This window comes from Glandiceps talaboti, chromosome 16 (genome assembly GCF_964340395.1).
Source record: "Glandiceps talaboti chromosome 16, keGlaTala1.1, whole genome shotgun sequence".
Classification (NCBI taxonomy): domain Eukaryota; kingdom Metazoa; phylum Hemichordata; class Enteropneusta; family Spengelidae; genus Glandiceps; species Glandiceps talaboti.
This window is the reverse complement of record NC_135564.1, coordinates 20,119,839-20,143,983: the sequence shown is the minus strand read 5'-3', so window position 1 is coordinate 20,143,983 and position 24,145 is coordinate 20,119,839. Positions and strand designations below refer to the sequence as shown.

At 36.0% G+C, this 24,145-nt stretch overlaps 1 protein-coding gene across 1 annotated transcript in view; it reads left to right on the top strand.

Annotated features, from left to right (window-relative positions):
• The window catches only part of LOC144447024 (electrogenic aspartate/glutamate antiporter SLC25A12, mitochondrial-like), a 35,215-nt gene that overhangs the window by 4,860 nt on the left and 6,210 nt on the right, over positions 1–24,145 (top strand). The window contains exons 3-10 of the mRNA XM_078136890.1: positions 15–157; positions 3,730–3,845; positions 7,863–8,002; positions 17,123–17,269; positions 21,352–21,490; positions 22,402–22,495; positions 22,846–23,003; positions 23,470–23,625. Coding sequence (XP_077993016.1) covers positions 15–157; positions 3,730–3,845; positions 7,863–8,002; positions 17,123–17,269; positions 21,352–21,490; positions 22,402–22,495; positions 22,846–23,003; positions 23,470–23,625 — 1,093 coding nt within the window. The remainder of the gene's footprint in view (positions 1–14; positions 158–3,729; positions 3,846–7,862; positions 8,003–17,122; positions 17,270–21,351; positions 21,491–22,401; positions 22,496–22,845; positions 23,004–23,469; positions 23,626–24,145) is intronic.

The following is a 24,145-nucleotide window of genomic DNA, read 5'->3' as shown; positions in this document are numbered from 1 at the left end:
TTTTATGTCTACAGTATGCCAGCGTCAAGAAACAAAATGTTGATTACATGACAGCCAAGGATTTTATCCAGAATTACCTGGGTATGCACAGAGAACGTGACACAGATCCGTACATCGTTGATCTACTTGGTGCTGCTGTGGACCAAACTAAAGATGCGTAAGTGTTGACCAACTAGTTATAATCTCAGTATTAGAATAAGGATTTTCTTAGTGATATAGCTAATGTATGGGAACACCAGGTAATAGAAGAATCTGATAGAATACATATCCATAACTTGTATCATAATTTTGTGAGGAACCTTGGTAAAATACCTGGGCAATTTGATTAAATTTTACCAACTTACTAACCTTGGCAAAAAACACACATTCTTTCTATTAAACACAAGGTTGTCCCAAGCCTCAAACAAGTTCTGGTCATATCTTAATATTTATGGAGGTTACCCTACGATGATTTCCCCACCATAGAGAAAGTATGGTGCTATGCCAACATCATCCTTGCCATCCAGGCCGTCATGCTTTGGTAGTTTTCTGCCATCATGCTGTGTTCTCTCCACTATAGAGAAAGCATGGTGCTAACCAATCTGATTAAAATCCAATGTGGTGAAAGCGGCTAGATGTCCTTATTTACCTCTATTCATCGTGTTGTGACGTTTGTTTTGTTCGGAGTGATCGCCGCCTTCCCACATCTGAACCGGTGTAATCTACAATCCTGTTTGAATCTCGCGCTTTTGAATAGCCAATTAGGACAAGTGTTACGTTGGCAGCTTCAAACACTGGAGAAATTGATGGATGTTTTGCAAACAGCAGGACACCACTTCCCATTAAAGGCCATTCCAAAGATTAGATCGGATGAAGTAACCATTTTCACTGGGTAGCAACATTGCAATTCAAATTGTAAAACATTTAACTGTCTCTGCAAAACACAGTTTCAACTAGAAATTGTATTTACCAGTTCTCATGCTTTTTAGCCTTCAAGTTGTTTATGTCGAGTCTATATATTCGCACGCTTCCGTAATTTATACAAGTTGATTTTGACTGTGACATCGCACCGTGACGAACACACAGGCATTTGTTTCCCAAGTTATGGCTCATAATATTTCTATCAGAATACAATAAAATGACGATAATATCGTTAATATTGACGTATTAAACCAACAGTACATGAAAGGGGTAAAATTACACTTGTTTCTGTGATCGCGCAGTTTCACTCAATGCGAAGGAAGACACTCCCTTCGCATTGAGTGAAACTGCGCGATCACAGAAACAAGTGTAATTTTACCCCTTTCATGTAGTGTTGGATTAATACGTCAATATTAACGATATTATCATCATTTTATTGTATTCTGATAGAAATATTATGAGCCGTAACTCGGGAAACAAATGCCTGTGGACAACACGTTGACCACGCCTTTGACATGAATGTTTCAACTATCATCTACAAACATCTACAAATCCGTTTGGAATTACTAAACTATTGCTGAATAATTATTTCAGGCGACCGAACGTTTGATTTTCACGTTAATAGAAAGATTGAATCAACATCAGTCGAACGATCAACTTGTTGCTAGTGCCGAAATAAACATTCGCAATACCACGCTATCTACGACAATTTAGTCCAAGTTTAGAGGTCACTTCACGTCTCGTCAAACATGTGACATCTCATCGGTAATTTCCGGATTTACATTCGTATTACATGCAGTTTCACGTTATACCCCAACATGGCCTAACTTAGAACCTTCATGTAGATGGATTTTGGCAACGTCCTCCCCACATAGTCTATTCAAATCAATTATCATGAAGGTACGTCCTTTAAAAGTTGTGACTACGATTGAACGATCGGCTCTGATCATGTGCACGTACCTACTGTTCCTTCGTTAACTTTCGTTGCGGACAAGATCACATGACGTTACCTACGTATACGTAGTGGAGTGCCGTATTTATATTTGTGTACTATGAATGGCATCGTGTCTAAACAGCTATCCGTCTAGTCTAGAATTTGGCATTAGGTAATCCTAAAACGTAAAGCTATATAGGACGTTTTAAAAACCAAGAGTTGTCGTACAAGTAAATGAGGTAATGTCTAATGTGTAATCAGTAATGACTTGCTTGGGTTGTACGCTTACTAGTATCGATCCTAGTCGCACGAAATTGGTTGACACGTGCGTTCGTCACGTACCATCATATATAGTTATGATGACCGAACAAACAGAAAAACAGTCTCTTGAATTCAGGAACTTCTGTTTAGGTGTGGGTGAATAATAAAATCATGTTTTCGTAGCATTCATGTGGTTGTTTTTGTCATTCATTAATTGTACATCACTCCCTGGCCAGCTGGGTTACTTGGCCATATGGTTATTTTAGAACAACATGCATCTCACTCCGTGTATTATGTCGGCAAAGTTTCTGACTGTCATTTTCAAGAGCAAAATAGCATTGCCTCTTTTGATTCCATCTTAGTATGAATTAAATATCCCTGTAGGCTGTAGTGATTTTGACACACGTGAAAAACGACAATCTTACCCCCCCCCCACAAGGAATTACGTTTGTATTATAAAATAAAATGTATAAAAACCATGTATAATAAAATACAATGTATTAGTAGTTGACTCGCTCATACACACATGGTGCCATTTCCTTCAAGTCGAAAGTCTACCTCAAGATCAAATACACATGATGATACAAAGAGTAACTACGGCCCGGCTGGGTGCCTACTAAAGGCTTCACTGTGTATATGACAAGAATCCCCCTGCCTGTTAGACTAAACATGATAACTTTAACTTGGCATTATGACCCGATACGTCGGTGGTGGCAACTGTATCTCTAAATGATTTTGAAAGAAACGTGCTGATTGGTTGAGAAATCCTTACAATATTGTCCACGTTCAATGGGATTGTAGATTACACCGGTTCAGATGTGGGAAGGCGGCGATCACTCCGAACAAAACAAACGTCACAACACGATGAATAGAGGTAAATAAGGACATCTAGCCGCTTTCACCACATCGGATTTTAATCAGATTGGGTGCTAACACCAGCCTTGTCACCCAGGCCGTCATCCCTGGCAGTTTTCTGCCATGGGGTGTTCTCCCACTATAGAGAAAGTGTAGTGCTAACACCATCCTAGCCACCCAGGCTGCCATGCTTGGTAGTTTTGCATAGTGCTAACTGTAACACCATCCTAGCCACCCAGGCTTGGCAGTTTTCTGCCATGCTTCAAAAGTGTTCTACCATCCCTGAGCTGTAGCAATCTTTGAATGTCATCCTAGCCACCCAGGCTTGGCAGTTTTCTGCCATGCTTCAAAAGTGTTCTACCATCCCTGAGCTGTAGCAATCTTTGAATGTCAAAATCATAATAATACTTTCACTTGAAGAGAAATGGCAGATCCTCAATGTGCATGTGGTGTATGTCTTAAATATAAACATTGAGTGTGTTTTAATTTTGAAGACATGCATACATTATAAATTATATATTCAAACCATTACACAAATTACCATGTTATTGATATGTAAATTAGTATGCAAATTAACCACCATCAATGCAATATATCCAGGAGAAAGCATGGTCGTGTAGTACCGGGGTAGTGAGTACTTTTCATGACAATTTCCTGGAAATGGGAATGTTTTTGAGTTTTTTGAAATGTGTAACTTTAATGATTTTTTCCTGTGTTTTTGTGCAAAATAACACTAAATTATGTAGACTGATTATTTGATATTTTGTTTACTTACACAGGTTGATATCTTTTGAGGAGTTTAAAGACTTTGAAGCCTTACTGTGTGCTCCAGATGCCATGTATAAATTAACCTTCCAATTATTTGATACAAATGGATCAGGCTATATTTCATTTAGTGAGTATTTTATCAATTTACCTTGTTCATCGTATTTTGTATTTTACAACAGAAACAGGGTTGGTGTGCCAGTTTACTATAATATTGTTAGTAATGATAGTTTTTATATAGCTCTGCCCCACTTTGTGCTCAAAGCACTTTACAAATATTATCCCCTGTATGGACCCAGTGGCACTTTATACTTGCTCAACTCCATGGTAAGCATGCAATCCATTACAGCCTTTATAAGTGCATAGGATTAAAGCATTTGCATTACGACCTCTATCCTACCAGGTCCCCACTTCTACAGCTGGGTTGACTGGTGCAAAATCATGATTCAACCTTGCCTTGGGACTTCAGAAACAACTGGCAGCAGAGAGACTTAAACCCACAGTCTGTATTTTCTAAGCCAGTCATTCTAACCCTTCAACATCATCATGACTACACTTTTACTTATGGGGCACAACATTTTTTGCATCTTCAAAAAAATAAACGATAAGTGCAAACAGTTGAAGCCATTTGAAGTCATCAAGTCCATGTAGAATGATTTCCAGAGAAGCTAGTTTCTACTGCACTGTATAAGATTAGCAGTGTTTTTGCTAAGGTTTGGGAACCCCGGTAACAGAAAGGGGGAAAGAGGTAAAACTGGTAGTGCTTCCCATGCAATGTATCATAGTTTAGGTGGGGAACCCCGGTAAAATGATGTGGGAACCCCGGTAGATTTTACCTACTTACCGCCCTTAAATAAAACACTGATTAGGAAAGAGATTGACAATGCCATTTTGTCAGTGGCTGAGTGGTTAAACAAGTTGCCGCTTAGTACCACTGTGGGCGGGGTTTAAACCCAATATGGATTTGATTAAATTTACCGCTCTGTAAGTAAGAAGACTGTCGTTCAGTTTGACTCTACCGAAGAGCACAGGAATCCTGCATACTCCAGTTTCCTCCTGCATCAACACTTACTGAACTGATGAGAGATGGCCCTCACTGGACTTCTTGGGAGACAAGTGTTTGTATACTTAAAGAACTATTGAGTATAAATAAAGATTATTATTTGTTGATGTTATTAGTTACAGGATTCTGTTATATTTGCGATGTGATATGCATCTGTTCTTGTTAGTCTGGAGTTGACATGTATCTTTAGATATATTAAAAAACCATTGTGTTCTATGAGTGAAATGTCACATCAACCATGTTTGTTGCTGTAAAATGTTTGTATTTCTCCCCTATGGGTTTGTCCATGAACATAACAAATTCCAGTCTTTGTAATTCACTTGCATGTGTAATACAGAGTGTAATACATGTTTAGTTAAATTTCGGGATTACATATACATGGATAATAACATCCCACCAGAGTCCGATGTGAAAGTGTTGATTTATGTTACTTTTGAAGTCGTTTATGTCAATGGGTAAAAAAATGTAGTCTTGTAAATGAGTTCTATTCTTTAACAACAAAAACAGGAAAGAAATTCTCTGCAGCAGATTTGTTGTGCAATTTCGCTGTACATCCTTGTGTGGAAGTAAATACACATTTCTCCAGTTAAACAGAGCAGTTGTCAATGTTGTTAGTAATTATGTAGACCTGCAGTGTGTCACCTTGTATCTGGCTTATTTCAAGTACAGCTAGTTGTAGTATTAGTAGCCTGTCACATGATTGAATGGTTTATCCTGCATTCACTGATTACTTTAGTGAATCACTTTTGTAGTTTCACTTTCTCAATTCATCTTATGTCTTTCTGTAACCATGGTGACCATGCTTGTGAGGCATATTGAAGATGGAGTCAGACAAATTGCTTCTATAATATGAGAAATATGTCTTTTGAACATGATATTAAGGTGCTTTGATCATTCCAAATACTTTGTCTAATAGCTATCTTACCTGCTTGAGAGCATAGTGTACTTGGTTTCAAGTTGTTGTGCACTATTACGCTGACATTCTTTTCTTTTACTTCTTTTAAGGCAATGTCCTTCACAAAATATTGCTGTTTCGGGTTCTTTGTGCCCATATGTACAATTTTGTATTTATCACTGTTGAATTTCCTTTATCCATTTGTCTGACACACGTATCTACAAGACCATTCAGATCACTCTACAGGGAAATATGGTCACTTGACCCACAAATACACTTAACATTGTAAACACACATCCACATAAACATTACCATAACAATAGTCAATTTTTAGAGCCTTTGACCAAAGTTGTGTTGACAAAGTTGACGTTAGAAGTGCTTGGTTAGAATTAGTTTCGAAATCTCAAATGGTCTTTGAAAATGCAACATTTTACATGATAACCAGCAAGCAGAAGTAGGAATATTATGGTAGCACTGTTAGGTGAAGTGTTATGTAACAGTGGAGGGTAGACGCCATGACAAACACATGTTTAGCTAGTGACCATGTGCATGTTGCCTGACCCAGTTAAAGGCCAAGGTTTCAATCCCAGGTTGTCACATTAGTGTGGTCTTATCAGTGGTTGATAGAGTTATAAGAACAAAATAATAATCATATGTAATCAATGACTACAGTACAATGATAAGATAACACTAACCTTGGATTGAAACCCTGGCCTTTAAAATTATTAGTAGACATCATTTCTTTTCAACACATTCATGGAATTGGTATTTGTGACATAAAAACTCAGCAAAGCACCCTGATTACAGATTTTAAGGTCACACAATGTGACAGGAAGTGCTGAAGTTCAACTTCTAATGATTAAATTTTTGTCAGTGTTTTGACCAGTCTACAAACAAATGCCTACAAATGTCTGCAATAGTTGTAGTATTTGTTGAGTTTTTTTCGTTCCAATGTTTAACTGGAAGCAAACACTACATTCCTGTAACTTAAATGCAAATAGACAGAAATGATTCATATCTAAATCGCAAAGTTGTGTGGATTTTTCCTGCTAAATTACACCTTACCTGCCAAAAAAATCAGACATTTTCTAACTCCAACACTAATTACAAAGCCTTCAAGACCCAAGAAATGTTCAGAGGTAACCCAATTATGTCAAAATTTGCAAAAATAGCAATGTATGCAGTATTTTGAAACGGGCAGTACGCTGACGTCTCACGTTCACGTTTTCATCGTGATCTCAGCTATTTGCATTACCATTACATAAATTGTAGCGTTTGCTTCCAGTTAAACATTGGAACAAATAAAACCCCAGGGAAACAGAAGGAAATACCCTGAAGATCACAACAAACACTCCAATTATTGCAGCTAGCCTACAAATTGAACTGTCCTAGCTTTAATTGTTCTTTACTTTGTATGTCAACAATTTCTAGAAAATAGATATTTTATACATTTTATTTTATACATTTTATTGGTGCATACATGTATGTGTGATATTACTTTCCTTTTTTGTAAGGTCAAAGGTCAAAATTCACAATTTCTTAGTGTGATAAACGTGAAGCAGTGATATGATAGAGTTTCTTCCTCGACTCAGTGAGTTTGAATTGAGAGTGTCAGACCATTCAAGGATTAATGTGTGTGTGAGTGATTGTTCCTATTGAATTCCTCAGGGATGAAGCAAATATTAAAAATACAAATTAAAATTTAATAACTATCCCTTCTAATTTCACATGGAAGCCTCTATTTGTGAAGTGGGATCAGTTTGTTGTAAAATAGATTTTATTGTAACAAATCAACAACAGAACTAACAGATATATTCATAAACACTAAATTTAATCAGTGTAAAATCTGATTGTCAGTCATTTGTTCATATTGCTGTGACACTCACTGGCAGTTTGATAATTGCATTCTGGGATGGGGGAGCAGGGGAGGAGGGGGGGGGGGCTGGAAAAAAATATGTGTGATTCTTTTTGACCTTCTTTTTATTCCCCTGCCTTTAGTAGAAGTATTGATTTGTAGTGTATTTGTATTTGTATAGATAATATTAATTGGAAAGAAGGGTCTACTTACAGCAGAAGTTGACAAAACCACAGGGCAAGAACTTGTCGTAGAGAAAATGCAATATGATCAGTGTTTATCTGTGTTATCAGTCAAAATAACACTTTGCATTCCTTTTGCTTTTTTTCATTAGGTGAATTTCAGAGTGTTTTTAGCCTAACGGAAGTTCATCAACACATACCGTTTGACTTTGATTCAAGGTTCTTGAAACTACATTTTGGTGAAGAAAAGAAGAAAGAATTGTCTTACCAAGAATTTACACAATTTTTACAGGTCAGTCACTTCAAAAGATTCTAATGTTGTACACTATTGTGAATTTGTAGCCATGCTCTACTCATAAGGGAGGGGCAAGTGCGTTTAGTAACACCCGTGAATGTTTAACCATTAACAATTAATGTAAGGGGTCAGACTTGATTAGCAAAGCTATTTTCTGACTCCCATTGCCTGTATAAATTGTGTATATATATTTTTTTTCCAAGTGATCTGTAATTATTTCTTGTACAGGTAATAAAAATCAATCAATCAATGAATCAATCAATAATCTTAAATCATTTTGGAAAATCTCTTATGGAAATTTTGCAAGACTCATCCATTGTATGTGGAGGGATAATAGTATGGTGATGTACAGATGGGTTTGAAACCAGATTTGAAAATGTAAATGTTGTTTTCTTGTGCAAATTCCTGTGGTCCCAACCAATATATTTGGACAGACAGAGAAGGAAAAAGTTATGTCCTTGTCTGGGGAAGGATAGGCAAACTCTTGTGATAGCATGGGGTGCATCTAATCATTTGGTGAAATTTGCATACCAATAGAATGTCCTCTCATGCAAATGTTCTGTCGACCCAACCATTGTATTTAGAGGGATGACAGCATAGTTACAGGATTGGGCTCAAAATTGTCATGCCCACTCATGCAAATTTTTCTAGCTGCAACCATTTTGGTTTCACCATTACATCAAACTAAAACCTGACATTACTGATACTGTGGTGGATTCATGCAGGATTTTGTTTTGTAATCCCGAAAGTTGTCCAAATATAATATTGAAGAACAGTTTCAAGTTACAAATTTTACTGTAACAGTAGATATCGGATTCTTCCTTAGCATTTTAGATATTTTTGAAGTTTTCATGTTTAGGTCTCTCCCTAGGTTTTTATAGTAGAAGGTTCCATCGCATGATTTTGGCTAGTATTGAGGGTTCTCCCTATATTCTTTATAGATTTGTGTGTCCCACCCCATGACTTCTTAAAAACAACTGAATTATATTTCTTGTATTAGTAATATGTATGCAACTCTTACTTTCAGGGTAGAACACTGCATAAATTTGATTCATTGACATGATCAGATTTTACGCAAGGTTTTCAGATTCCTATTGCTTAGTGTAGTTGCCATAAAAAAAATCATAGAGAATCATTAGATTTTCAGATTCCTATTGCTGTGTGGTTGCCATAGAAAAGCATAGAGAACATGTAGATTTTCCGATGCATATTGCTGTGTAGTCTCCATAGAGAATCAACCATAGAGAACCAATTTAGATATTTAGATTCATATTGCCATGAATATTCAGTGTCATCAAAGTAATTGCAATATAAATTATAATAATGACGTAATGAAAACTAGGGCAGTATAACTATAGATGTTAAACTATTCACAAAATGCAGAACAAGGAACAATGATCCTGTGACAAATGTTTTGTTAACCAGCTCAGTCAGCAGATTCACACCCAGACCATAGCTGTAAAGGAAAGGTCAAAAGGTCATGCTATTATGATAAATTTGTCAGTACAAGTGTGATTATGACTGCCATCAATGGTCTATGGTTTGGAACCAGTATATCTGTTATATTGTATGGAATAAAGATACACAAATATCACTGTAGGTATTTGGTATGTCATAAAAATTATCAAACTGTTCAATTTAAAGAGGAGGGTGGGGGGGCTCAGACTTGGATTATTATAAAGTGTGATGAATACTTAGCTGTTATTGGGAGCTGCATGTATGAGTGACATACCTAATAGAATAGAATAACCACTGAAGTATAAAACCATGTCTCTATTAATAAACTTGCCACCTAGTTTTATGGAGTGCTTCTTTAGGGCCCAGTTCAGAGTAGAATTAAAGTTTAGTTGTGAAAATCAGTTATCTGGCAGAGTTATAAAGAGAGTTGACCAAAGAATGATCCCATGTAATGGCTCCATTGATAAGATAAGACTAACTCAAGAACCTGGAATTCAATGCCTGGCCTCCATGTATTAAAGTAACAGGTAGTTTTATTAGACATTTGGATAATTTTTCTGCACAATTGTGAAAAGATGGTATGATAGATACGTACAGAAAGGGTTAATGTAAGGACTTTGTTAAACGCACCTGGGACAACTAGTGTCATTTTATTCTTGGGGAAAAGAATGTGTCTTTGTATGTGAGGACAAAGACAGGTAAGGTTTACTGAAGGAACATTCTTGTGACACAATAAAATTATGCAAATTTAAATTTGAATTGAAGTGACATTGATGTGTATAGTTAAAGGTTAGGGGATTTTCCATCAGTGATTTCTGATTTGTTCACAGTCTGTAAGACATAATTTAGAGAATGTTGTCCACGTGTAATGAGGACATGTAGTTTAACAATGTAAAAGGTTTTCATAGTAATCCACAAGAGTTTCATTATAACAATGGTAAGAACTTTTATTGCCAGAAATTACAGGCTTACAAAATACTCTAATCTTATCAACAAATGTACAAAATATCAAAATTTACAAGTCAAATTAGCCACAAGTAGATAATGTAGAGAATTACAAAACAAATTTCTGGCTAGGGCTGAAGAAGAACTCAGTGTGATTACACAGTGCATTGTCAGACTGACAGCTTGGAAATTTATAAGAATTCATTTGACAAAATCCTGGTGGTGGCAGTCCCAGATGAAGTGGGTACGCATGCTAGTTAGAAATTTCATGGAAAAGGGGATATTTTTCGTTGGCCATCTACATGTAGGCCCGTGGAATCGTAAAAAGGGGTACTTTTTCAGATCACCCTCCAAAAATAGGGGTAGGATGTGTGATGGTGAACAATAGTATTCAAACATTTATTAGGGCAAACAGTGTACGTGCAGTGTATGGATTAGGTGTCCTTGAAGATAAAACCTCCTGGATTTCGGAAATAAGGGGGTGTTTTTTGCAGTGATTTTCTCCCAGATTCACCAAAAAAGGATGTTTTTCAATGAATTATTCAGATTCACTAAAAAAAGGGGGGGGGGGTTGTTTTTCATTGAAATATTCTGGGGGGAAAAAGGGGTACATTTGAAATTTCGCTAACAAGCATCATAACATGGGTTATCATAACATACCTATCCAGGGACTGCCACCACCCCATCGTCGCAAACCATGGCCTGTATTTTACAGCAATGTTCTTAACGAGCCTCCCACTGGTGTAATGGTAGAAATAATAACTCTGGTTTGCGAGAATGCACCGCCCGGGACAAAATGCAGTATTATATTAGCTGTAAGTCATGTTGAAGGCTGAGACATAATCTACCATGAACTCTTAACAGACTGTATTAATTTACAGTATCTAATATCAGGGTGTCAATTTAGCAGTGTCTAATGACAACTGGTTTTTAGTTTGGTCCACCATATTCAATTTATGGTGGTTCATGTGGACTATGTATTGTTTTCAAACTGTCTGTTGTTTGAAAAAGTATCAAGTATTATCTTGTGATCACAATGGGATTATTATTAATGACTGGTTATGTGTACATTGTAAGTAAATACCTTTGTAATGTAGATGGAAATTTTATGAAAAAGAAAGAAAGTAGTCAAAATTTTCCAGAGTATTGAAAGTAAAGTGACCTATGTTGTACTACTCATTCTAGTGTCCTCTTTCTGACCTAAGTCATGTTTAGAAATGAAGTAATTGGACTGTAGATTGATTGTAGACTGATTGTACGTAGGAATATCATAAAAGAACTTGGTGGGTTGGGGGGGGGGGGGGGTATTTGATCGACAGTATGTCTTTTCAAGCAAATTGTTAATATTTTATCATCAGAAATTTTCAGAAATATGGTACACTCACTGAAATGTTTTGGCGCTTAAATAATGTAGATAGTTTATTTAGATCTCAGTTGTGATGTATGTCAAGCTGTAGACCATGGGATCACTTGAACACTAAGTATGCAATAACTGTGATACTGTAAAGTCTGTTGTAAGATATCTCATAGTGTGTTCTACTTCTTTACTGCTATTCAAACAATGCAGTGTAACTTTATAGCTAGTATCTACTAACTAGCGGCAGATCTCATATGACACAGTTTTCACTTGGGTTTTAAATAGAACAGTGAGCGGAAATTGATGAAAGTTTAAAATTTCCTTAGAATTTTATAGCGAAACTTATTGTAGCACAGTATAGCAATTTGAACTTGGATTGATTTTACATACTTACTGCCCTCAGCAAAACAAGAATGTCTGGGTAAAATCTAGTCAAATTTACCATGTTAATTCAACTGTAATTTTGAAGAAGTACATTGATTCTCTGTAGTCATTTTGCCGCACATAATTGTATTGCAATGGCATCTAGTTTTCTTGATCAAATTACATGATTCCTGACTTTTTTTTTGTAAAGTAAAACGTTTTTTTTTTTTTTTTTGTGAAACTAGATTATGTATTGGTAGAACCTACTACATAGTTTACAAAATAGAGCCTAGTACCAGGAGTAGTGAATAATTGATTTAAAAAAAACCTGACTTAACAGTGTTAATACATACTGTTGATGAGTGGTATTTTTAGTCTGACAGCCAGTAACTATACTAAAAATTCTGTATAATAAGTTGTCTTTTCAAGATCTACTAAAATGCTTTGATTTCACGTGTAATGGCATTTTCCATTACCTCAGTATTTATTGTGGAATCGTTCGTGGTAGAATTAAAATCACAGAGTAATGACACAGCTTTCAATTGATTGCTTTTATTGATTGCTAAGTTGTTTACTTTGATTGACCAAATATCGGCTATATAATTTACATTGGTTGACCTCCATAACCTAGTAGGGTAGTAGGCAATAGAATATAGCTGTTAACAAAACTAGATTGACTATACATACAACACACAGTGTTACAATTTTTTACATGCTGTCAAACGCTATATTTTTCCTGTCACAATTTTTTTTATCTGATGTGTTTTTATTAAGAAAATAAAAAATATTTTGTTTCCATGGTAATAATGTAATCATATTCTCATTGGATGTAATGTATTAGGTGAAACTGTATCCTCTATCATATGAAATTGTAGATTAATTATTAAAAATATGTATCATATTCCATTACTGTGTGTTAGTATACTGAATTTAGCATAGATGATAATTCTACTGATGTTTATAAGTAAAAAAAATATAAATTGAAACATAAATCCTATTTAAATCAATAAGAAATAATCTTTCACTTATTTTTGTATAAATTGTAATAATTAAAATCTAACATATGAATATTAATGGAATGAAACAATTTGATTGAAATTTTAGAATTTGTGTTTTGTGTCTGAAAAATTGACTTCAGTTCAAGACTCAAGGCAGGATTTCAAATTGTGATACTGACTACTGGGTTGGAAATTTTATATGTAAATTTTCAAGAAAATGCACACCTGGTGTGAAACTAGCTACCAGGGTAGTCCGAAATTCAAGCTCAGTGTTTCTGTACTATTGATAGAATACTAGTAGAGTATCATTAGTGTAAATCAGACTTCTTTCTTGAAAAGATGCACTACTTTTAGTGTTAGAAATCCCAGACAGTGTAAGTGACAGAGAGAGAGATAGAGAAATGGAGTCTGTAATTGATAGTAATTGGAAATCTAGTTAAGTTGGTAGAGTTCTTAGTCAATCCTTTCAGCATAACTGTAAGTGTTGTCTTTAATAAAATACTGGATAGGCACTTTACTAGTGGAATTGTCAAAGGTATACATTATACCCAGCTCTCAATCCAGACAGACAGTAGTTTTCAAGGTCTCGTAAGGGTCAGTTGTTATTGATATCTGATCAATATATAAATAGCCACGACTGTGGGACTATAATGTGCCCTGGACAAGAGAAGCTGATAGCTATTATGTATTGTTGTATAACACATAGCTGGACCTACATGCACCCACATCAGTTCTTTTACATGTATGTAAATCTGTACTCTGATTTCGTTGTGACTTGTCATTTAAATGCGACCTCTGACCTGTGTTGGTTCATTTTAATTGTAATTTAGCTTTGTCATTATACATGACGGCCAAGTATAGTAGTGTATATGGTAATCTTTTGGTGATTGCCACTCTGCCTTAGGTTACAGTCTTAGCCTAACTTAGACATTTCACTATTAAAGATATCCTACTGTAGTGGTGGAGTTTGTGTATTTTAGCATTGCTATAGAGTCTGTCACTTTACATAAATATTCTTAGCTTAATTTAGGCATTCGCTAAGATTAGACATATACTCCACTGCATACACTGTCCACTTATTAATAGTTTTACACATAATAGTCATATATAAAGGAATCAAGGTATTCTTACCACCGTGGGGGCTTTAATCTGAAGAGATTTGCATAGATTATGAATCATTGGGCGGGGGGGGGGGGGGGGGGGTGCATTGAACTTTAACATTTTTATTGCAAAGACAGTATTATAACTGTTTTTATAAATAGATAGTTAATTAAATGTGACTAGACAAGTACTAGTAGCTATACATGCTACAGACCAAGGAATTGGGTCATCAACAAATCTAACAAATAAATTCTTGCTGAAATGTCAAGGGTTGCATATTACTTTCACCAAAAATTTAGATTTGAAGTCCAGTAAAGATTACATTGTACAACTGCTGACATCAAGACTGTGCAGACAAACAAAATCTGTTACTTGTACTGAACAAGGGAAGTAAATAAATGAATTGGATTAATAACACTTGGCACAGCATGTTGGAACAGCAGGGACTTGTATTACACACCATGGTTTGATAAGAACAGTTTTATGGCCTCTTTACCTGTGCATGAACTGCCAGGGGAACTGGAAATTTATTTGTGAACATGAACTGCTATGTAAAGTGGCCATAAAACTGTTCTTATCAAACCATGGTGTGTCTAATACAAGTCTCTGTACTTCTAACATGCTGTGCCAAGTGTTATTAATCCAATTCAGTTGTGCACTTTCTCTGTTTGTAACAGGTTCCGTTGTCCACAGTCTGATGTCGGCAGTTGTAAAAGAACTTAGACTTCACTATCATTATAAAAACTGTCTTAGATAACTACATATGATTGTTAGCTAGCTAGCTGTGTCTATGGAGTTAGTCAATCATGTCATTGTTAGCTAGCTAGCTGTGTCTATGGAGTTAGTCAATCATGCCATTGTTAGCTAGCTAGCTGTGTCTATGGAGTTAGTCAATCATGCCATTGTTAGCTAGCTAGCTGTGTCTATGGAGTTAGTCAATCATGCCATTGTTAGCTAGCTAGCTGTGTCTATGGAGTTAGTCAATCATGCCATTGTTAGCTAGCTAGCTGTGTCTATCGAGTTACTCATGTCATTGTTAGCTAGCTAGCTGTGTCTATCGAGTTACTCATGTCATTGTTAGCTAGCTAGCTAGCTGTGTCTATGGAGTTAGTCAATCGTGTCATTGTCAGCTAGCTAGCTGTGTCTATGGAGTTAGTCAATCATGTCATTGTTAGCCAGCTAGCTGTGTCTATCGAGTTACTCATGTCATTGTTAGCTAGCTAGCTGTGTCTATGGAGTTAGTCAATCATGTCATTGTCAGCTAGCTAGCTGTGTCTATGGAGTTAGTCAATCGTGTCATTGTCAGCTAGCTAGCTGTGTCTATGGAGTTACTCATGTCATTGTTAGCTAGCTAGCTGTGTCTATGGAGTTACTCATGTCATTGTTAGCTAGCTAGCTGTGTCTATGGAGTTACTCATGTCATTGTTAGCTAGCTAGCTGTGTCTATGGAGTTAGTCAATCATGCCATTGTTAGCTAGCTAGCTGTGTCTATGGAGTTACTCATGTCATTGTTAGCTAGCTAGCTGTGTCTATGGAGTTACTCATGTCATTGTTAGCTAGCTAGCTGTGTCTATGGAGTTACTCATGTCATTGTTAGCTAGCTAGCTGTGTCTATGGAGTTAGTCAATCGTGTCATTGTCAGCTAGCTAGCTGTGTCTATGGAGTTAGTCAATCATGTCATTGTCAGCTAGCTAGCTGTGTCTATGGAGTTAGTCAATCATGTCATTGTCAGCTAGCTAGCTGTGTCTATGGAGTTAGTCAATCATGTCATTGTCAGCTAGCTAGCTGTGTCTATGGAGTTAGTCAATCCTGTCATTGTTAGCTAGCTAGCTGTGTCTATGGAGTTAGTCAATCATGTCATTGTCAGCTAGCTAGCTGTGTCTATGGAGTTAGTCAATCCTGTCATTGTTAGCTAGCTAGCTGTGTCTATGGAGTTAGTCAATCATGTCATTGTCAGCTAGCTAGCTGTGTCTATGGAGTTAGTCAATCATGTCATTGTTAGCTAGCTAGCTGTGTCTATGGAGTTACTCATGTCATTGACCTTTAGTATAAAAGGAATGTCTTTGGAATACTCTATAGCTGGTATGCCTGTCAGTTTACATAACTTGCCTGTCATGGAAAAGTACCCATGTCATCTTATACTACTAACTTATAGTGTTTTTGTTAAGGTTTAAGAACTCATGTAAGAGAGAGGACAATACTGATACATTCAGTACAGAAGTGTCTTTATCATCACAACATAATGAAGACTTGCATACAAACTACAATAAATTGAATATTTTGAATTAAAAGTCCAAGGCACACATACATTTGTTACTATCATGGGAATGTAGTGTTTTCATCAGGATAGATTGCAAGCATGGCAGCTAATTTGCATAATATTATTCATATAAAAATATGGTAATTTGCATAATGATCAGCGTATATGCATATCTTAAAACATTGAAAGTTACTCTGACAATGGTTATCTTTTACTATAGCAGTTGGAATGTATCTATTCAATATCTATATTTGAACACATACACACATAATGGATATTAAGATAAGCCATTTCTCTTTTGGTGAAAGTATTATTGTAATTTTGTCTTTCAAAGATTATTACATGTAAAGCTCAAGGCTGATAGAACACTTTTGCAAAACAGGAAAAACCTGTCAAGCTTGATGGCTTGGGTAGCAAGGATGATGCTAACACAATGCTTCCTGTAAAGTGGGGAGAACACTGGGAATATCGAATCCTACATGAGAACCTTATAAAATATGTGAAAGTTATTTTAGATTTTGTGTACTCATCCAGTGAATAGGATGATGAATTCTATTTGTATTTCAGCTTATTAAATTTATGTGTTTTGGTGAAATTTGTAAGTTTTAAATTACTGCATTCTTATTTTATTTCAGAATTTGCAAGAGGAACATGCAAGGCAAGCCTTCATTACTTTTGACAATGGCAAGAAGGGAGTCATCAATGCTATTCAGTTCAGAAATATTATGACAACAATTAAAAAACATTTATTGACACCGTTTGTGGAAGAAAACCTTGTCTCAGTAAGTTGATTTACAAAGTTTATATCAGTTTTAATCATTCTTAGATATATTGTTGTCAGAAACATACTTGCAATGTTTGCTGTTGCTACAAAGTGACAGCAGTTGTTTGAATTATAACTAAGAATTGCACCTTTAAAAAGATGCCCCTAGCATTTGACCACGATATTTGACCTTTGACATGGGTAGTCATTAGTAGTTAGGGTTTGAATTTCACAGTAGTGTATGGTACACAGACTACTAAATATATCTAGACTACCAAATTTGTACGGAGTTAGTCTGTTAGACCAATGGAAATCAATAGAAAACTAGCTGAAACAGTTCACATGGCTACCAAACTAAAGACTGGAATTTGACCGTTAACATATCCATTGGTATGTGACCTTTGACATTCGTACTTCATTGGCATGTGACCTTTGACATTAGGATGATCATTAGATGAAATAATGTTGTAGATAGTATGAGCCTTTTTTTTCAGGATTTTTTTGATGAATTGTAAGACGTTGCCATAGGAATAGCTTCAACCATGCCTATATAAAGACAACATGAATCATCATTTTATGTGTCAAATATTTGTTTATTTTAATAGTAACATTCTAAAACAAACACAGTCGTAGTAGTAGTTTGAAATAACTAGAGTTTGTTGACCTCTGTAAAGTTAGTCACATTTGATATGAAATCTAAACAAACACTACTATCTCAGTGTATAAATCAGTATTTATTCTTTAGAAATGATATGATAACCTCAAACCCTTCTCTACTTGTAAAGGATGTTGAACAAGATAACAAACATATACAATATGCTTCATTTGTCCTCAATACACCATATTTTGGTAACCCACCAACTTGCAGTTATGTTCAAAATAAGTCACAAGAGGGCGTCCCACATGAGGAAAAGTGAAGGCTGAAATCACATGGCAATGCATGAAAAGTTAACAAAATCTTGCTAAAAACGACTCCAAGATTTCCTAGAAATTACATATTTGGAAACAAGATTTGTGAAATGTTTGACTGGTTGAGAATGTCACAAAATTTTGCCCTTAAACACGGGAATGATGATTCTTTCAAAGAAGGCTGCAGTATGCAATGATCATTATTCAGGGTCCGGTCCTCATGTTTAGTCCAACGGCTGATTCCAAACAGCACTCATAACGGCCAAACTATACAATCTTTTGTTTTTCTGATAACCAGCTTATGGCATATTATATTTTCCATTCTCCATCTGTCTAATAAGATTGATGACTGAAAACTTGACCAAAACTAAATTATTGTTGTAAACATCCAATGATATCAGAGAAGGGCCTGTGAATGATTTGTATAAATTAATATATTCATGTGTAACAATAACTTACTAACAATGTATGTAACAAATGTATTTGACAAATCATATATTGTTGGATATGAGAAAGAAATTATTCTTTAATACAATAGCTTTGATAACAAGTGTTTTACCACCTGGTGTACAATGTATTTCATGACAGGAAATGTTTTACTACCTGGTGTACAATGTATTTCATGATAACAAGTGTTTTACCACCTGGTGTACAATGTATTTCATGGCAGGAAATGTTTTACCACCTGGTGTACAATGTATTCCATGACAGGAAATGTTTTACTACCTGGTGTACAATGTATTCCATGACAGGAAATGTTTTACCACCTGGTGTACAATGTATTCCATGACAGGAAATGTTTTACCACCTGGTGTACAATGTATTCCATGACAGGAAATGTTTTACCACCTGGTGTACAATGTATTCCATGACAGGAAATGTTTTACCACCTGGTGTACAATGTATTCCATGACAGGAAATGTTTTACCACCTGGTGTACAATGTATTCCATGACAGGAAATGTTTTACTACCTGGTGTACAATGTATTCCATGACAGGAAATGTTTTACTACCTGGTGTACAATGTATTCCATGACAGGAAATGTTTTACTACCTGGTGTAAAATGTATTCCATGACAGGAAATGTTTTACCACCTGGTGTACAATGTATTTCATGGCAGGAAATGTTTTACCACCTGGTGTACAATGTATTCCATGACAGGAAATGTTTTACCACCTGGTGTACAATGTATTCCATGACAGGAAATGTTTTACTACCTGGTGTACAATGTATTTCATGGCAGGAAATGTTTTACCACCTGGTGTACAATGTATTCCATGACAGGAAATGTTTTACTACCTGGTGTACAATGTATTTCATGGCAGGAAATGTTTTACCACCTGGTGTACAATGTATTCCATGACAGGAAATGTTTTACTACCTGGTGTACAATGTATTTCATGACAGGAAATGTTTTACCACCTGGTGTACAATGTATTCCATGACAGGAAATGTTTTACCACCTGGTGTACAATGTATTTCATGGCAGGAAATGTTTTACCACCTGGTGTACAATGTATTCCATGACAGGAAATGTTTTACCACCTGGTGTACAATGTATTTCATGGCAGGAAATGTTTTACCACCTGGTGTACAATGTATTCCATGACAGGAAATGTTTTACTACCTGGTGTACAATGTATTCCATGACAGGAAATGTTTTACTACCTGGTGTACAATGTATTCCATGACAGGAAATGTTTTACTACCTGGTGTACAATGTATTCCATGACAGGAAATGTTTTACTACCTGGTGTACAATGTATTCCATGACAGGAAATGTTTTACCACCTGGTGTACAATGTATTCCATGACAGGAAATGTTTTACTACCTGGTGTACAATGTATTCCATGACAGGAAATGTTTTACTACCTGGTGTACAATGTATTTCATGGCAGGAAATGTTTTACCACCTGGTGTACAATGTATTCCATGACAGGAAATGTTTTACTACCTGGTGTACAATGTATTCCATGACAGGAAATGTTTTACCACCTGGTGTACAATGTATTCCATGACAGGAAATGTTTTACTACCTGGTGTACAATGTATTTCATGGCAGGAAATGTTTTACCACCTGGTGTACAATGTATTCCATGACAGGAAATGTTTTACCACCTGGTGTACAATGTATTTCATGGCAGGAAATGTTTTACCACCTGGTGTACAATGTATTCCATGACAGGAAATGTTTTACCACCTGGTGTACAATGTATTTCATGGCAGGAAATGTTTTACCACCTGGTGTACAATGTATTCCATGACAGGAAATGTTTTACTACCTGGTGTACAATGTATTCCATGACAGGAAATGTTTTACTACCTGGTGTACAATGTATTTCATGGCAGGAAATGTTTTACTACCTGGTGTACAATGTATTCCATGACAGGAAATGTTTTACCACCTGGTGTACAATGTATTCCATGACAGGAAATGTTTTACTACCTGGTGTACAATGTATTCCATGACAGGAAATGTTTTACTACCTGGTGTACAATGTATTTCATGGCAGGAAATGTTTTACCACCTGGTGTACAATGTATTCCATGACAGGAAATGTTTTACTACCTGGTGTACAATGTATTCCATGACAGGAAATGTTTTACTACCTGGTGTACAATGTATTCCATGACAGGAAATGTTTTACTACCTGGTGTACAATGTATTTCATGGCAGGAAATGTTTTACCACCTGGTGTACAATGTATTCCATGACAGGAAATGTTTTACCACCTGGTGTACAATGTATTCCATGACAGGAAATGTTTTACTACCTGGTGTACAGTGTATTCCATGACAGGAAATGTTTTACTACCTGGTGTACAGTGTATTCCATGGCAGGAAATGTTTTACCACCTGGTGTACAATGTATTCCATGACAGGAAATGTTCTTTCTAATTCATAATGTTTGCTTTAAGTCCTTGTGTGATAATACACTGATATTGGATGGTACAGAACGACATCTGCTAAGACTAGTCTCTGTACTACATTGTAGCTGTGATATCAGGTGATACAGAACAATATCTGCTAAGTTTCTGTGCTACATGTAGCTGTGATATCAGGTGATACAGAACAATATCTGCTAAGTTTCTGTGCTACATGTAGCTGTGATATCAGGTGATACAGAACGATATCTGCTAAGTTTCTGTGCTAGCTGTAATTCTGATTCAGTTTATGTTCTTTGTAACAGGTTGCTGGCGGGGAGACAAGTCACTTAGTCAGTTTTCCATACTTTAATGCATTTAGTTCACTACTTAGTAATATGGAACTTATCAAAAAGATTTACAGTACAATAACAAAGGGTGATCCAAGCATAGGTGTCACAAAAGGTGAGTACAACCCATGTGTTCATGTGTAACACATGTAGCTTGATGTGGATTCCTAATATCTTCCCCCACCCACACCCCCACTCTGTATCAATATGAACCATCACCACTTTTCTTTAAATTAATTCTTCCCCAAATCCAGACTGTCAATTTAGGCCTCTTTATACAAATATCCTGTAAAGAGGAAAGTTTTGCATTTTCTTGAGAATCATACAGAATAAACATTCAGACTAGTTTTAGAAGGGCATTGTGAGACCTCTCACTGAGGCAGCCTTAGTCAGGATAGTGTAGAGCACGTTTGTATGTGTACCAGACGCTGGGGTTGAGAGGTTTATATTCCAATGTAAAGGATGCCAATAACATTACCAAGATTGCAAGCTAATGCATTTAATGATAGAATTTCCCCCATATCTACATGTATGTGTAGACACTAGAGTGATTCTATACCATGCATAAGCCAAGTTGAACCAAAAAATATGGAATTTATACCCTGGTCATTCTACATCATGACAATGTGCATCTATGTCATGACAGTGCATGTCTATGTCACTGGTTCTGCTGTGTTCTTAGAATCTGAATAGGAGTCAAAATGTTCAAAACTGCCATTCCTTCCCCGATTTTTCTTTGATATCACTGGCAATAATAATATAATATAATATAATTATGTTATTCTCCAATATTTTTCTTTATTCAGCCAGGAAATACTTGTGATCTAACTGTTTTGTCACTACTCCTCTATTGTCGCATATTGACAAAGCCCTCTCAATTGTGTTTTCTTTGGCTGAACGAAGACAAATATTGGGAAATAACATCTAAATATACAGTAAACACAAAACAAATATGGTCTTCTTGTACATCAGATTGAGAAGAATGTACACATCCATTTAATGTACATTTTGTTTCTCTACCCACAGAGGAATTCTTACTGTCAGCACAACAGTTTTCTCAAATCACACCTTTAGAAGTGGATATTTTGTTTCATCTCGGTATATTAGATCATCCCACAGGGTAAGTAAGTCACATCTTGTCTTCAGCATTTTAGAAATGTCAGTTTTAGTTGTAAAATCATAAATATGTAATATGACGTTGAAATACAAAAATTATGTCACAAGCTCCACCTGAGGGAGGAGGGGGAGGGGGGCTTGGCAATGGCATTCCATTCTTGTCCAGTAACCTATTGGCAAAGTAGTTATCTGTCTGTAGACTTCAACCCACAAGCTAAGAGCACTGCATATTGTGACATGTTTAGTATTTTGTGTGATAGACTAGAGTAAGGTAAGTGTTTGGGATTTGATGTTATTGTAGGGACACCAATAAGTTGTGACATCTAATGAGCTGTGTTCGTTAACATCATTTAGTCACATAACAGGTACTGAAATTGAGAAAATCCGACCACCTGAGGAAAGTGTTCAGTTTATCCAACAACAGCAACAGAAAAAGTCTGAAATCCATCGAAGTCCTTTCCTTGCCGTCGCCGAATCTGGCTACAGATTTTTCCTTGGTGGCATTGCCGGAGGTGAGAACTGTCTCTGCCTATTTCTAGTAGATTTGTGTTGATAGTACCTAGCATAGAAACATTACAGGATAATTGCTTCTTTTAATGTGAAATACATCTTTTCAGTAAATAATGTCCTCGTTTGACATAATGTGGCAATTATATCTATCATTCAAAATGCACCTTTTATCTACATAGCGCTGTCTAGTGACATTTCAATTAGCCCCATCTGGAAGAAAAGTACTGTCATGTGAAATATACCTTTTCAATAAATAACGCCCTCTGGTGACAATGTATGACCATGGCATTCAATTATTGAATCCAGCTATGTTGTAGTGTGTTGAATGTGTACTATATGCATCAATGTTATTCTGTAACTAGATTCGGTACTAGTACCGTTACTCTGTCATAACAATTTACAGATAGTACTACTGTTGTCCTAGTGACCGACAATAACACAAAATGTTATGTTCCACCTTCCTTACAGCTACTGGTGCTACAGCTGTGTATCCCATAGATCTTGTAAAAACCAGGTTACAGAATCAAAGGACTGGTTCAATGGTTGGAGAGTTGATGTACAAAAACAGTATTGACTGTGCTGTAAAAGTGGTCAGACATGAAGGAGTTATGGGTCTCTACAGTGGTAAGTTGGCAATGACATTGGTAATGATTGCAGAAAATCTTCACTTGACATACAAATTTTATCACATTTTCTGTATTGAATTGAATTGTAATTTATTCCACCAGAGAAGAAAAATATGTACACAATCTTTGAAAAGCAACAGAAAGAACATTTCTGGTGAGGGCCATGGAAATAGTTCTTAGGAACTAATCAAAGTCCATGGACCAGGCATGTAAATAATGAAGACAAATTTGGGCGGGTACGAGTTTCATAATAACAAAAAAAAAATACAATGTTATGTTGGTGGCAAAAATAAATAAATACGTGGAAGCTCATTGTGGTGATGCACATAACTGTAGTTTAAAAAAAAGAAAGTATCACTTGCTCTCTAACATTGGTGGCGCTCTTGTGAGTCATGTCACCACTGCTATAAGTTAGTCAAGAAAGTTCTTCTTCATGACAGCTTTTTCTACAATGTATTTTTATCTAAGAATCCTGATATTTACTCAGAATGAATCAAAATAAACGTATGTGACAAAAA